Here is a 16,198-nt window from a genome sequence, read left to right as displayed (position 1 = left end):
CTTGCTTTTGGACTGGTTTATGGGCATGTGTTTGGACACATTTTGAACATGATTTTTGTGAGTTTTATGAATAAATTCAAGAACTTTTTTGGTGCATCATGAAACAAGCAAAATGGCATTAGTTTTGGATCAATCTTAGAGCTATTTTGGATGATATCAATATGTCGCCATTTTAACAGATTGATTGATAGTAGCATATGGATTAAATTATCTAATAACCAAATTGAACATCATATGTATTTGTTAAATTGGTATGTCGAGATCGGTAATATTTCTGCGTTTACCTTTCCAGCTAGCTATTAACTTTAATCATCTCTTACTCTTATATGAAGTCAAAGTGTTTGTTAATTTGCCAATTTCGTATGATTGCAGACACAGAACAATTTTATACCGAAGTTCAGGAAATTATACTTACTAGCTACAATTTGGTATTTCCTGTCATGTTCGTAACTTATATATTATGTTTTTACTAAATTGATTTTCTGTCATGCATTTAACTTAAGTGAAAAGGCATTTAACAGGTTTTTCATTTTGTAAATGTAGGGTCAATTATTCATTGGTGTACCAATAGAAGTTTATTGCATGTACATCAACCAAAGGTGAATGTAGGTGAATGTAAGGTCCATACAATTTTAATAAACGGGTTTCAACTTTAGTGTCGTATCGATGTTTGTGTTGCAGTGTTTGTACAGCTTATAATGTGTTTCTGATATAAATTATAGAGCAGTTTTCGACGTGTGTTCGGAATACAACGACGTCGGTGGTGGGACAAGCTATTGTGTTTGGATGCATATTCTGTCCATTTTTTATATCTGTTGGAAGGAAGAATAATATATTCTCTCATTTGGTGTGTTTGGAGCTGTGAGAATGTTATATTACATTGTTGTATTACAAGAGGAGAAAGAAATGTCCTATAAATGCTTTGTGTGATACAATGAATACACATAAAAACACAGGAAATTTTAATGAAGAACTTGGGTTTTTATGTTATCTTTGTTGGAACATCAGTGTTCTGTTTGCTATAGACTTTGTAAATTTATGGTAGTAGTAGTGTAGTACACAATTATTTTGTTCACAGGAAGATATATATAATATATTAATTGGAAGGGTTCACTTTCCATGAAGATGCTGACCATAATTATAGGATATTTGAAAAGTGTAATAATAGAAAGGAATTGTGTGCTCTTATAAAAGACAATAGAGCTTCCAAACTTATTAGGAGCTCCTCTTAAAAGAGTAAGAAATATAGATAACGTGAAAGAAGAAAGTTATGTGAAAATAAATATGAAGTTTTTTTTATGGAAAGTGAATATCTATTCTTTTAATTGATTTCAAATATTACTACAGTTTAGATTGTTTCGATTAAGTGATAGTAGAAAAATACATCTTCAATGTGTAAATGTGGGTAGGTGAACATCTTTTAATATATGAGTTGTTTTTAAATTATGAATGTTTCTAATTTTTTAATTTTTAAATTATTTTTAATTTTAAGATACAAAAGCTAAAATATATATTATTGATGTAAAACAATTTTGGTCTTATTTTAAACATAGTTTTTTTTTTAAATTAATAATTTATTTTGGTAAAACAACTTAGTTTACTTATTTACATTTTTATTACATTTAAAAAACAAAAGCGTGCGTACCATACCAATACTCGTGCGAATGCACGAGTAACACACCTGTACCGTATCAATGCACTGGTAACCATATCAACCATATCAGTGCGTATCCTTGGGTTATTACATTATTAGTGTAATTACAGAAAATAAATATAATATATGAACCCAAACACGAGAAAAATCAACTTTTCATAAATTATTTATGTTCCTAATATTTTAAAAAAAAATTATTTTTAATTAAAAAAACAATATTGAAGTAAGATAATAAGTAGAAAATTAAAATTTATATTATTGATGTACAATAATTTTGCTTTTATTTTAAAAATGTGTTTTTTTAATAATAAACTATTTTAATAAAACTAACCGGTGACATATCCGCAATCGACACCAGAACTCGTATGAGTGCACGGGTAACACATCAACACCGTGTGAAAGCACGGGTAACAGGTCAAAATTCGTGTGAACGCACGGGTAACACACAGTACCGTGTAAACGCATAACCGAGCCAAAATATGTGTGAACGCACGAGTCATAGACGAGTACCGTGTAAACGCATGAGTTAGTAGGTCAAAATCCGTATGAACGCACAGGTAATTACATTTTTTTTGTACAAGTGAAGAAAATAAAATAAAATATATTTAAATTAATGTATGAATTCAAACACGATAAAAATGTGTTGTTTTTAATTATTTATGTATCTAATATTTTTATTTTGAAATTTTTAGTAAAACTATTTTGTTTTTTTATTTACACTTTTATCATATTTTGAAAACAAAAACGGGCGTACCACACCAGTACCCGTGCGAATGCACGAGCAACACATCAATACCATGTGAACGCACAGTAAGCAGTATTGAGAAATACATTCATTTCTATCTATTTTGCACAATTATTATTATTATTTTTAAATTAGTCTTTAAATTTGTTTTTAACAACGTCTGTTCTTACAAATTATGTGTTTTTCTCAATTGTTGTTATAAATTATGTGTTTAATAGTTCTTCTTAATAATATTTAAAAAAAAATTTACAATTATCTTGCAGTCTATTTTTTCTTCTTATTTCCAATAATATTTTGATATTTTTTAATTTGTTTGAATTCTCATGACAAACTTATGACATATCAGCGGCCCACACCAGAACTCTTCCGGATGCAAGGGCTTCTATTTTTGAATTTTTTTCACTTTACTATTTTTGTTTAAACAAATAAAACATTTGTATTTCAATTTCATATGATAACACTTTTCGATTTTTTTCACTTTAGATTATATGTATCTGATAAGCACAGTCCAACCCACACCAAAACCCGTGCGGACGCACGGGTTTCCCACTAGTTGTTGAGTCAAAAAAGAAAAGAAAATGATTTTAAAAATGGTTTTAGGGAAAAAGTCCATTCAACCCCTCCCTTCTAGACCATTATACACATACCCATATGTTTCTGACACAAATCACCTAATTGCCCGAGAGAGAAGGTTTTGTTAAGTTTAATTATGAGTTGCTGAATGAGAGAAGCAAAACTAAGTGTGATTATGATATCATGAACATAAACTAATAAGTAGACAACTCACTTGTTTTGAGACAAAGTAAATAATCAAGGGTCATATTTTCTAGCCTTAAAACTAAATGAAGAAGAGAATCCTGAATTTTTTCGAACCATTGTCCTTGTTTGATGCCATAAAGGACTTTGATAAATTTGCAAACAAGAGCTTCATGACCAATCCAAAACCCATATGGTTATTGACATCTAGTTTTTGGACGGTCTATTTGTATGAAATGGCAAGAGTGAGAATCAACCTGATGGTTATAGGTTTCGCCATATGAGAAAAGTTCTATTTAAATTATAACCCTGTAATTGATAAAGTTGTTTGGCCCCTAACTTAAATTTGAATTTGTTGACACTGTCATACGTGTTTTCTTTAACTCTAAAAACCCATTTACAACTAATGACTTTCCTATATGTTGGGAGAGTAACCACAATGCCAATATTATTTTGTTGCACAAAATCATATTTAGCTTGTATAACTGCCTTCCATTGAAATTCTAAGAGAGCTTGTTTGTCTTTCTTGGGTTCAGTGTGAGTAAGTAGAAGTTTATGTTCAAGTCTAGGTTGAATGAAACCATATTTAGCTCTAGTTTACTTTCATATTTACTTTCACTTAAAGCAATGACTTGTGCATAATATGAAGATAATCCTTTTAAACTCACATCAACATGATGACTTACAAGAACGAGATCTCCAATTGATACCAAAGCATCCACAATTTTGTGTATTTGAAAGCGATAAACTTTTAGCCTCACATTTTCAAACTTGTTTGCAAAAAGTTCAAAACGAATATGACGTTTCTGAAAATAGGTGAACAATCAATCCCCTAGCTCATGAGCATGAGACATACCAAGAACTCAATACAATAATAGACTTGATAACATGAACTATAACCACAATAGGAGCATCTGACCACGAGGTCTCCACGAGAGATATGCATGTTTCAATTCCCGTCATTCAGGAATTTTATCTGAATTCTTGGACATACAATGAATTCAAATCAATGATATTGTGTGCATATAAAGCTATACTTGTTGACTCTATATATGAATGTTGTATTGGGTGAGTTTTTTTTAGAGATTTTGAAAGATACAGATAAGAAGTCAACTGCTACGACATGGAACCACCATTTTGTGACGGATGTGGAATGATCAAACTATCTTGCTGATTCCATACTAGACTAAAGAAAATAATAATGCAGACTTTGATTTACAATTATGTTAATTGTTTTTCATACTTTTTAAAACGATTACAATGGTGCACTTGTAGTCTAGATAAAAAAACTTATTATAACAAATTGTAACTACCAGATTCCGATAACGGCCAATTATCGAATAACTAAGGAGTTTTCTTGTTCAGTCCAAATCATTTAAGGCTTAAACCAATTATCAACTATGGAGTTTTCTCGTTCAGTCCAAATCATTTAAGGCTTAAAAATATTTTAACCTTTTGTGTCCGTGATAAACTTTATTCAAATTGCAAGTAAAAACTTCACTCAAATTAAGTTTCTATTTTTTTTTTTAGGAACTACTTCACTCAGGACTATGATTTAAAATTCCTTTTTTTCTAGTCCGTAAAACATGAGTGTAAAATGCATATATTTCTTATATCTAAAAATATGATTAAATAAACGAAGCACAAAACAAAAAAGGTATCGAGTAATTTTTAAAAAGCTCATACTTGCACTGTTTAGAAGAATTGTTGGCAATTATTATGGTGGGGAAGGTTTGAGTGAAAATGTGGGATGCATTCGTGGCGTCGAACATGTTCGTGGCGTAGAACATGTTTTTGAGAGGAACGTTTCATTTTTCAAATAGCTTGAGACTGAGACAAAATTACCTGAATAGACAAATTGTTTTATAAGACTCACTAGGGTAAACAAACTTCCAAACTCTGAAGTTTTCACCGGACAGGGTCCAGTTACAATCTTATACCATCCAATTCTTTTGAGTATGGATCCTCTGCCCATATCCAATTCTTTTAAAGTTAACTTCAATTTTTTTTGTGAATAAAGAAGAGTTGGTGAGATCTCACTGCAGAAAAATGTCACGCAGAGAATCTATTCCCAAACTTCCAGACTCTGAAAACACTGACAATACTTAAAATTTACTTGCAACAAAATCTTTATTCCGGGGCGACATTTGTAGAGTATGAGTATGAGCCACTTACAATTTACTCGCAACAAAATCTTTATTCCGGGGGGCAACATCTGTAGGGTATGAGTATGAGCCAACTTCCTACGTACCTGGCTTCCGTAACATACTGCATAACAAACCAGGCAGGAGGAAATGGAAGCTAGATGCTGAACTAGAAACAAATTGACTAACGGGCTAGTGTTTACGGTTCTATCCAAAATTCTTCTGATACCAGCTTTGTTTTTTCAACAACTCTAGACCAATTAGAACACTTGCCCAATGGCATTGTTTCTACTAATGATAAAATTCAATAATTTACACAAAATACAGAGACTCGGCACAAGCAAAAAACATTACCATCAAGCCCATTTCTTAAACTCCCCAAATAGTGTTCAGAACTGTATGAAGCTTTCCTCAGAGCAAACACTTCGATATCCAAAAGACAGATACTTCGATATCCAAAAGACAGATACTATTTACTCTATCAGATGGTAATCAACTCTATCAGATGGTAATCAAGGGTGCCATTGATGCAGCCTTATATACCTGTGCATTGAAGGTGATACATTTCCATCCTTCCAGTTATAAGCCCAATTCTACACCCCTTAGCGCTCTAAATAGATGTTTCACATAGACTCAACAATCAAGTTACTTAATAGTGAAGCCTATCAGAACTTCCTAATTTGTTGGATATGTAAGTACAAGTATTTTCCTGGATTTTAAACTCAAACCAAGTCTCTTTATAAACCAAAGGAATTCAACTTCTATGTTTATGATCATTGTAGTTAAGGCTATTACGGAAATAACACCAAATTAGATTGTTGGGAAAATCATAGCAAGGAGATCATCGAGCACCATTGAAACACACATAGAATGGTCTCAACTACGGTAACAATGGATATAACCCACAAAGAATAAATGCACTGTACCCAAAATCCAAATCGCCATTACATAAAGAATGAAAACACTTGACAAACATTCCAATGTATTGATCAGCAATATAACTGTATCAATTTTGACCCCAAAATTCTAAGAATCTTTGCCACCTTCGCAGCAACATTAACAGGGAACAGGCTGTAATGTGAAACTCCTCTACTCCTCAAGGAAAGATCAAAAAAATGGTCACCCTCAATTAGGGTTTGTTTCCAATTAAAATCATTACATTAAGTTAGTCACCGACATAAGGTTCACAACTATGTACCCTAACCAATATACACATTCTAATTTCATAGAATTAGCCAACTTCAAACTTTCTCCCTCATCATGAGTTAATAAATATATTCCAATATACAACAAAAGGAAACTACATGCATTGTCTCGCTAAGTTAACTCAAACTCAATTGATGGCTATACAAGGACATCAATCGCATGGACGCGGGTTTGAACCCGCACCATCCCACTTAATCACCTTTAAAAGGTGGAATTCGAGTCACTAGGCTACTTGCCCAAAAAAACTACAAGCATTCAATAGAGACAAACACTAAACATAAGGATGAAAACAAACAATCAAATATAAACATATGATCATCGTGAACACACAAACATAACAATTTCGCTTAATGTTAAAGCTAAACATCCAAATTCATATACACAACCCACTTCTTAAAAGCATAAAACAGCAACGTAATAACAATACTATATAACCAGAGTGTATCATCATTCTCCAATGAGAAAACAAGACGAACATTAACCTCTAGCTTTAAGCTCCGCAAGCCGCCTCGACAAATCATCCTCATCAACCTTCTCAGCATCCTTCTCCTTAAGCGGAACAGCATGAGCAGCTGGCTGAGGAAGCCCAACCGACACCTCAAGTCCATAATCATCAGCAACCTGTTGCATCAAACTGTTAACCTCACCTTCCGGCGTCGAAAGCGAGGTGGATCCAGCCATAGCACTCTCCATAAACTCCGCCTGCACCTCCATGTTCACAAACTGTTTCTCGAACTGATCCATCGTCTCCGACATCTTCTGCAAATTACCGGTAGCGAGAGAAGACTCCAACGATTTCACGATGTTTCCCATCGATTTGCTGATCGTCGACATCTTCGCCTGCGTATCGAGACGAGCGCTGACGGCGTCCAGTCGGGAGGATAATCGGAGGTAGTTCATCTGCTCCGTTCGTTTCCTGATCGCGTTTTCCGCGTAGATCCGTGCGCCGTCCATGTTTCCTTTTTCGATTGCTTTCTTTACTTTGAGTTTCTCTGATTTCTCTTCCTTCTCGCACTTTCTTGCTTGGCGTTGAAGCGATTTCGAGGTGAATTTCAATTCCATGATTTGATTCAGAAGCTTTTCGGTGTTCCCCATGGTGGATTATGAAACTAGGGTTTTGATTTTTCTTCGGATAGAATTTGGGAATTTTGTTTCGAATAGAAATAGCGATGAAAAGAGAGAATAGGAATTTTGAAGAGCGTTGTTGTGATCTTTATCACTCGAGGGTTGGAGGGTTTCGTTGTAATTTCATTATTTGAAGTTATTGGGCTCTTTCCATGAACCATCCTCGAGCCGTTCTCTCCAAGGCCCAAAAAGCGCGAGCTGAGATTTAGAACAAATAGGATTATTTAGGATCGGTTAGGGCCAGTTTGTTTAAGCTTTAAAAAAATGGATTTTTTCTTTGTATTTTTGAAAATAGATTTTCTATAACCGTTTTTTAAAATATTATAAGTTTTTTTATATTCGTTTTTTCTAAAATGAAACACTTGATTTGACATCCTATAACATAAACATACATAATTGAAGACCAAAATTTAGTCAAAATCATAATATTTTCAAAAAGTTGTATTTCAAAAATGATTTTTATGAAAATATATTTGAAATAGCTTCAAAATTAAGTGATTTTTTAAAATTTTGATATCCAAATTTTTTCCCCATAAATAGATGAAATACCTAAAATCACATTTTAAGAATAACTATTCAAACAAAATTTTTATTTGAAGCTTTTATAAAAAGTTTCTTTGTAAAATTTTTTTTCACAAAATTTGGTAACACTATAAAAATTATTTTTAAAAAAAGCCAGAACAAACGGGCCCTAATTTCAGCTTTGAAAAATGATTTTTATATTTATTTTTGAAAATAGATTTTACAAAATATTTTTTAAAATATTACAAGTTTTTTTATATTAATTTTTTTAAATTAAAATATTACTTTTGAGATTCTATAACATAAATAAATATTATTGAAGACCAAATTATAATCAAAATCGCAATTTTCAAAAAATACTATTTTAAAAATGATTTTCATGAAAATCTATTTGAAATAGCTTCAAATTTAATTGATTTTTTAAAAGTTTGATATCCAAAAACGTTTCAATAAAAAGATGAAATATTTAAAATAATATTTTAAGAATGACTATTCAAATTAAATTTTCATTTGAAACTTTTATGAAAAATTTCTTTATAATATTTTTTACACAAAATTATGTAACACTATAAAAATCATTTTAAAAAAAACCTAAAGAAACGGGCCCTTGATTTGGAGAATTTCTCATTGCACCTTATACCTTCCCTTAGGTCTAGGGCGAAATGTGAAAAATGTTTCATATTTTTTAAAATATATCTCCGAACACATCATTTCTTCATTTTTGTCAAAATTTAGTTCCGAGATGCATCTCCAAATTTTTCTGAGGTGAATTAAGAGATGTATCTCCAAGAATACATAAGAAATTTCCAATCTACAGTTAGAAACACACTGGTACACGATAATATATGATACTCCATCCATTCCTTTTTAAGTGTCACTTTTTTACTTTTTACACATACTAAGGAAACTATTCATTGTTCCAAGGGTCCTCTTTGCAATTGAAGCTGCTTTTGATAATGGTTGAAACACCTTTTGAATTAAATATGATTCTAAACTCACTACTCTAGCTTTTACAACTCCTTACATGGTTCCTGGAACCTTAAGAAATAGACGAGATATATCTCTTACTAGAACTCTTAATGTGAACTTTATGATAACTCATATGTATATAGAAGGAAATTATTATGCATACAAGCTAGTAAATTTAGGTCTTTTTGCATAACTTTGTCTGGTAGTCTGATTTGTCTCTTGTTATTAGGGATGACTTCACTATAAATAAGTTTGGTTTCTCTAACTTCCGCATTTGCTAACACGAGGGTTTTTGGTTTGACGCTTTCTCTTTATAATTTTGCCTTTTTTTTCTTCTTTCTATATATTTTAGTTTTAATTATTTTTATATAGAAAATTTCAGTTAATGATCATTATAATTCTACCATTAGGTCCATAGCTCAGTGGAAGAGTATTTGGTGGCAGATTAAGAGATCGTCAGTTTAAATTCAATTGAGCCCTTTTTGATAAATAATTTATATTAAAAATTACTTAAATGTAATTAATAATTTTTAAAGAAGATATCCTTTTAAAGTTATTTTTTACTAACACAAATAACAACTTATAAATGGCTAATTGTTTCTAAACAAGTCATTTTTATGTAGAATTGATTTTTTTTTTTTTAAAGATTTTATCTACATATCACTGCAAGTTGTCAAATCAATTAACTAAACATTATAAACCTTGAAAATGAATAAAACTCTTTTCAATATTTTTCCTTTTAAATAATATTAATTTAGGTTTTATGAATGAACTATAAGTAGGAGACAAACATAGTATACCAGAAATCCTATTAAAACATTATGAACATGAATTGAAAAATACGAATGTTTAATCAAAGACTCGAAATATGAGGTTCTATGCAGGATTTGCAACACCTTTCATAACTGTGAGCAATTTAGTATCTAAACATTAGAATTTTCATAGGAAACAGCAAGATATGTCCTTTGGGGTGACATATGGTATAAATTCAACCAATTTAATTGACCTCTAGCCAAAACTTGAGGTACATATATGAAATATGTAAAACATGTGGAAGCAGATATATGCAAAACATCAAATGCACATTAATAAGCACACCTACTAAGAAACCACCAATATAAGACATAAAAAACAAATTAACTATCACAACCATGTACCAACACCATACCAAACATCTCTGCAATAACTCCAAATATAACTAACAATAAAAAAAGAATCATACCTAAACCTACACTTAAATAAGCCATAACTCTTATTCAAATCAACAAAATCATTAATAGGTTCAAACACAAACATAATACTAGTTAAATTTCACAAAGTAGTGAAGTAAAATCAAGATCCAGACTAATACGATATCTACAAGATGCCATACTGAAAAGAGACATGTTGACCATCACAATATACTTATTTAAAAAGAAGTTACATTTTTAAAAATCATTAATTTCTATTACAAAAACTATCTACTTTAATGACCAACAAAATGCCATCATTGGGTCCATAGCTCAGTGGTAGAGCATTTGACTGCAGATCAAGAGGTCACCGGTTCGAACCTGGTTGGGCCCTTTTTGTTAAACAAATTATATATTAAAAAACATAAGATGAATTTTCCCTAGGAAGACATCGGGTAAAATAAAGTAGGAGGTGGAGACTCGTTATATCATACTTTGAAAGATCCATTAACATATGTCCATTAACACATTAGTATCAAAGAGCTTCAGGTACATATATAAAATATGTAAGACATGTGAAAAAAGATATATGTAAAACATAAAGTTTACAATGATAAGCAAATCCACTAAGAAACCACCAATACAAGTTATATAAAACAAATCATAACTATCACCACCATGTACCAACACCATAACAAACATCCATGTATAGCTCCAAAAACAACTAATACTAAAAAAAACAATTATACCTAAACCTACCCTTAAATAACTCATAACTCTTCTTCAAAGAAACAAAATCATTAATAGGTTCAAAAGCAAACATAACACTAGCCAAATTCCATAAAGTATTAATGTAAAATTAAGATCCAACCTAATATGATATCTACAAGGTGCCATACCGAAACAAGGCGTGTTGACCATCAACATATACTTATTTATAAAGAGGCATCCAGACAAAGGTTATAACATCGCAAAATCTAAGATGTATTTGCCCTAGAAAGACACCTTGTAAAATAAACTAGGTGGTGAAGACTCGTCATAACGTACTTTGAATGATCCTTTAACACATGTCATTTCACACAATTAGTATCCAAACACTATAAATTTTAGAGGAAACTTCAAGATATGTCCTTTCGTGTGATATAGTATAATGCATTCAACCAATTTAATCGACCTCTAGTTAGAGCTTGAGGTACATATATGGAATATGAAAAATGTGATAAAGAAGATACATGCAAAACATTAAATTCACAAAAGAAAAAAAAAAGAAGAAGAAAACCCACTAAGAAACCCCCAATACAAATTACATATATCACTACCATGTACCAACGACATACCAAACATCCATGTAATAACCTAAAAAATAACTAATGCTAAAAAAACATACCTAAACCTACTCCTAAATAACTCATAACTATTCTTCAAAGCAACTAAATTATTAATAGGTTCAAACACAAATATACCATTAGCCAAATTCCACAAAGTAGTGATGTAAAATTAAGATCAATCCTAATACGAGATCCACCAGGAGCTATACCGAAAAGAGATATGTTGACCATCATAATATACTTATTTATAAAGAAGTTAAATTTTTAAAAATTATTAATTTCTATTACAAAAACCATCTACTTCAATGACCAATGGAATGTCATCCTTGGGCCCATAGATCAATGGTATAACATTATAGTGCATATCAAGAGGTCAGTGTTTCGAACCTGGTTGGCCATTTTTGTTAAACAAGTTATATTAAAAACAACTTAAATTTAGTTATTTATAAAGAAATTAGTTACCCTTTTAGAACTAATTAATTGTTATTAAATAAAGTAACTACTTATAGGTTACTACCAACAAAAGGTCAGAGTTCTGCCAAATATGATCATCAAGGATACTGACGTCACTCTCCCGATGTCAAAATGATGATGTCAACTCGCTAGTGAAACAATCCACACGATGGTTTTAGCATCGCAAAGTAAAAGATGAATTTGCCTTAGGAAGACACCGGGTCAAATAAACTAGGAGGTGCAGACTCGTCATATCATACTTTGAATGATCCTTTACCATATGTCCTTTCGCACATTAGTATCCAAACACTAGAAATTCTAGAGGCAACTGCAAGATATGTCCTTTGGTGTGACATATAGTAATGCATTCAATCAATTTAATCGAACTCTAGCAAGAGCTTAAGGTGCATATATGAATTATGTAAAATATGTGCAAGAAGATATATGCCAAACATCAAATTCACAATAATAAACACACCCACTAAGAAACCACCATTATAAGTCATAAAAAATAAACTGTAACTATCACACCATGTACCAAAACCATACCAAACGTCTCTGCAATAACTCCAAACATAACTCCTACTAAAAAAACAATCATACCTGAACCTACTCTTAAAAAACTCATAACTCTTCTTCTAAGCAACAAAATCATTAATACTTTCAAACACAAACATAACACTAGCCTAATTCCACAAATTAGTGATGTTAAATTAAGATTCATCCTAATAAGATATCTACCAGGTGCCATACCAAAAAGAGGTATTTTGACCATCAAAATATATTTATTTATAAAGAAGTTACATTTTTAAAAATAATTAATTTCTGTAACAAAAACCAACTGCTTCAATAACCAATGGAATGCCATCATTGGGTCGATATATTATTGGTAAAGCATTTGACTATAGATCAAGAGATAATTGGTTCAAACCCAGTTGGGCCCTTTTTATCGAACATATTATATTAATAAAAAACTTAAATGTAATTATCTCTAAATAAGTTAGTTACCCTTTTAGAACTAATTAATTTTTATTAAATAAAGTAACTACTTATAAGTTACTTTCGGCAAAAGGTTTGTGTTCCGACGAATAAGATCATCAAGGATACTGACGTCACTCTCCCAATGTCAAAAAAGATGATGTCAACCCGTGATAAAAATTATCCACAAGAAGGTTATAGCATCGCAAAATCTAAGATGGATTTTCCCTAGGAAGACACCAGGTCAAATAAATTAGGAGGTGCAGACTCGCCATATCGTACTTTGAATGATCCTTTAACATATGTCATTTCACACATTAATATCCAAACACTAGAAATTCCAGAGGCAACTACAATATGTCCTTTGGTGTGATGGTGTCATACCCCAATTTTTGACCCTAAGATCATACATCACTTGCATTCAATCATTACCAAATGCAAAAAGACCAAATTGCCACTACTCTTGACCCTAAGATAAACATAAGCTAATTTTTGACCCTAAGATAAACATAAGCTAATTACCAAATTCAAAAAGACCAAATTGCCACTACTCTTGCTCCAATTCTATAAATAGAGGTCTCTACTCTCTCATTTCTCAAGCTTTGAGAGCCAAAAAACCCCTTGCAATTTCTCTCCTCATCCTTACCAAATTCACCAAAGCTCTTTTTCTTTCATAAAGTTTGTGAGTCACATCTTGAACCTCACAAACTTTGAGCTAAACCACCATCCATTTCACTCTTTTTTCTTCAATTGTTGAGAGATCAAGATTTGTGTTGGTGATTTTTGAAGTAGATCTAAGTTTTGTTCAAGATTTGGTAATTTTCTCCGTCCTTATTCATCCATCATAATGTGATTCTTTTGTGCTTGTATGTGATGCATCTTTGATGCTATATTGGTCCTATTTGATGGTGAATTGATGGAAAATTCGTGCTCCAATTGATATGTGATCATAAGGTGTTTGTATGTTTGCTTAAGTCAAGTTTTATGCTTCCTAATGCTGATTTTTTGAAAACTGCACAGAGGAAATCGATTTACTCCTTAGGGAAATCGATTTCCATTCCGTTTCTGCGCCAGATTTGAAAACCTGCACTAAGGAAATCGATTTCCTCCTTAGGCAAATCGATTTCCCCTGGACAGAATGTGTTTTTTGCCTTTTTTATGCTTGTTTTGGCTTCCTTCTTTCTCCACTTCATTAATATCATTGGATCTAGGATGTTGATAGGTTTGAAATGACCTAATCCATAATATTAGATGAATGATATTAATGATAGTGTGAGTTGATTGTCTTTTATGCATTTTATTCTTCTTCCTCTACTTCATTAATATCATTGGATCTAGGATGTTGATAGGTTTGAAAGGACCAAATCCATAATATTAGATGAATGATATTAATGATAGTGTGAGTTGATTTTACTTTATGCATTTTATCTTCTTCTTCTCCTTTTTTTCTTTTGATCGATGAAAGTCTTAATACTTTGAGAATTCTTATGGATTCTTAGTAAAGACTAGATCGTTACCTATTTTCTTTTCGTGCGGTATTGCTTTCGGAGAATGATCTACATATCATGTCTCTCGCATGCATTAGCACATAAAGTTTTGACCGGCCTCGTTGTAGGGTGATTTCTATATAAATCACTTGGCGATCTGCTTAACATAGCTGTCATACCCCAAAATTTGCCCACACATTTCCTCCTATTCAAATTCAAATCAATACACAAAGCTCCTAGACACATTCTTCTACACAAAGCTCTAAAACTAGGGTTTGGCTTATTCAAAGGAAAATCAGTGAATCAAGAGCTCCAGGGCACCTCATATGGTTTATGATGTTTCAGACTATCTCTATGACAAAGTTCAAACTCTAATTCAAAACATTTCCATCTCAAGCATGTTCATGACCCATTACAAGACCCATGAAGCCATTCTTTTGTTTTGTGTCATTATTATTTTATTTCTATTTTTGAATTTATTTATTTAAATTCTTAAATAAAAGTAAACAAATAATAAAATAAAAGATACAATATTGGTTTATTTTATGGTCAAACCCCGAGTAAATATTTGAGTTTACTATAGAGAAATTTGTAAGGAAGGGTTGGCACAAGTTATGCTATCTTAAAAAAAAAAAAAGAAGAAAAAAATATTAAAGGTTTGAGTAAATGGGCCTAATTGATGGGGTGTGAAGAGCAAGCCCATTTATGCATAATTTTGATCTTGGTTCTATTTATTTTGATTTTTATTTAAAATAAATCAAAATAAATCAAGTAAATAATCAAACATGGAGGTAATGCACGTAGATTTGTTTTCATGATTAATAGTCAATCAAGAATCAGACTTAAAGCTAATTGAAGCGTGATTGGTAACATCATTGGGTTCAAAATGGCAAATTATAAATCTCTTCCAAATAAAATCTCCAATGATTTCTATCACAAGGATTCATTCAGGTTTCCTAACCTAAGTGTTCTATTATAAAGGTGCAAGGATTCCAGACTGAGAGGTTTTTGTTTTTTTCGGCTGCCCCAGGACCCTAGTCGAAGCGCAAAAGTTTGTAGAATTAGAGAAGGAAGCGGCGTATCGGAGAAGACGATCCCAGCCTTCTTGAGGATCCAACAAAGACGCTCGCGGCACATTCTGAATTGAATACGCGCATCATAGCTATCTCAGTCGGCCATCATCATCGCCCTCACGTTTTACGGTTTGCATAATATATTTAAACTTTCATCTTGACCATAGGTGCATTATAAACATATTCTGAACATATATTCGTGATCATGTTGACCTATAAAATGTTTCTGAACTCTTTGATTTGAGTTTAAAACCATGAACAGCGAAACACCATTGATAGGTTTCTCGAGGTTCCAATTCAGGACTTCTTCTTGGAAGCGAAATTAGCCGTAAATAAGGGCATTATTCTATTCGGTAGGATATTTCCCATTGATTTATGGTCTTGGTTGGAGTTTATTTGCATTATTATGAATTTGATCGATGCAGGGCTATAGTGACATGGAAGAACAACCGTAGGTAGAAATATTTGTTTCTGCAGAAAACCAATGGGGAAGACGAAGGACCCCTGGGCGCCTCTTTGTTTTAATATTTTTTCTGGTTAAATTGCTTTTTATATAATTTACTGCGCGCGGAATGATAACACTATAGCG

At 31.9% G+C, this 16,198-nt stretch overlaps 1 protein-coding gene and 1 non-coding gene across 2 annotated transcripts; one reads left to right on the top strand and one right to left on the bottom strand.

The window, feature by feature from the left end:
* Positions 1-6,783: 6,783 nt before the first annotated feature.
* On the bottom strand, positions 6,784-7,702 carry LOC131654188 (ESCRT-related protein CHMP1B). Its single transcript, XM_058924610.1, has one exon. The coding sequence runs from the start codon at positions 7,598-7,600 to the stop codon at positions 6,983-6,985; it is 618 nt and encodes a 205-aa protein (XP_058780593.1). The 5' UTR covers positions 7,601-7,702; the 3' UTR covers positions 6,784-6,982.
* A 2,910-nt stretch (positions 7,703-10,612) lies between these two features.
* Positions 10,613-10,684, top strand: TRNAC-GCA (transfer RNA cysteine (anticodon GCA)). The gene has a single exon. It is a non-coding gene; the product is annotated as a tRNA-Cys (tRNA).
* The last annotated feature ends 5,514 nt before the right edge of the window (positions 10,685-16,198 follow it).

This window comes from Vicia villosa, linkage group LG2, assembly GCF_029867415.1.
Source record: "Vicia villosa cultivar HV-30 ecotype Madison, WI linkage group LG2, Vvil1.0, whole genome shotgun sequence".
NCBI classification, from domain to species: Eukaryota; Viridiplantae; Streptophyta; class Magnoliopsida; order Fabales; family Fabaceae; genus Vicia; species Vicia villosa.
Note: the sequence above shows the minus strand (reverse complement) of the source record. Positions and strands in the feature narration are given on the sequence as shown.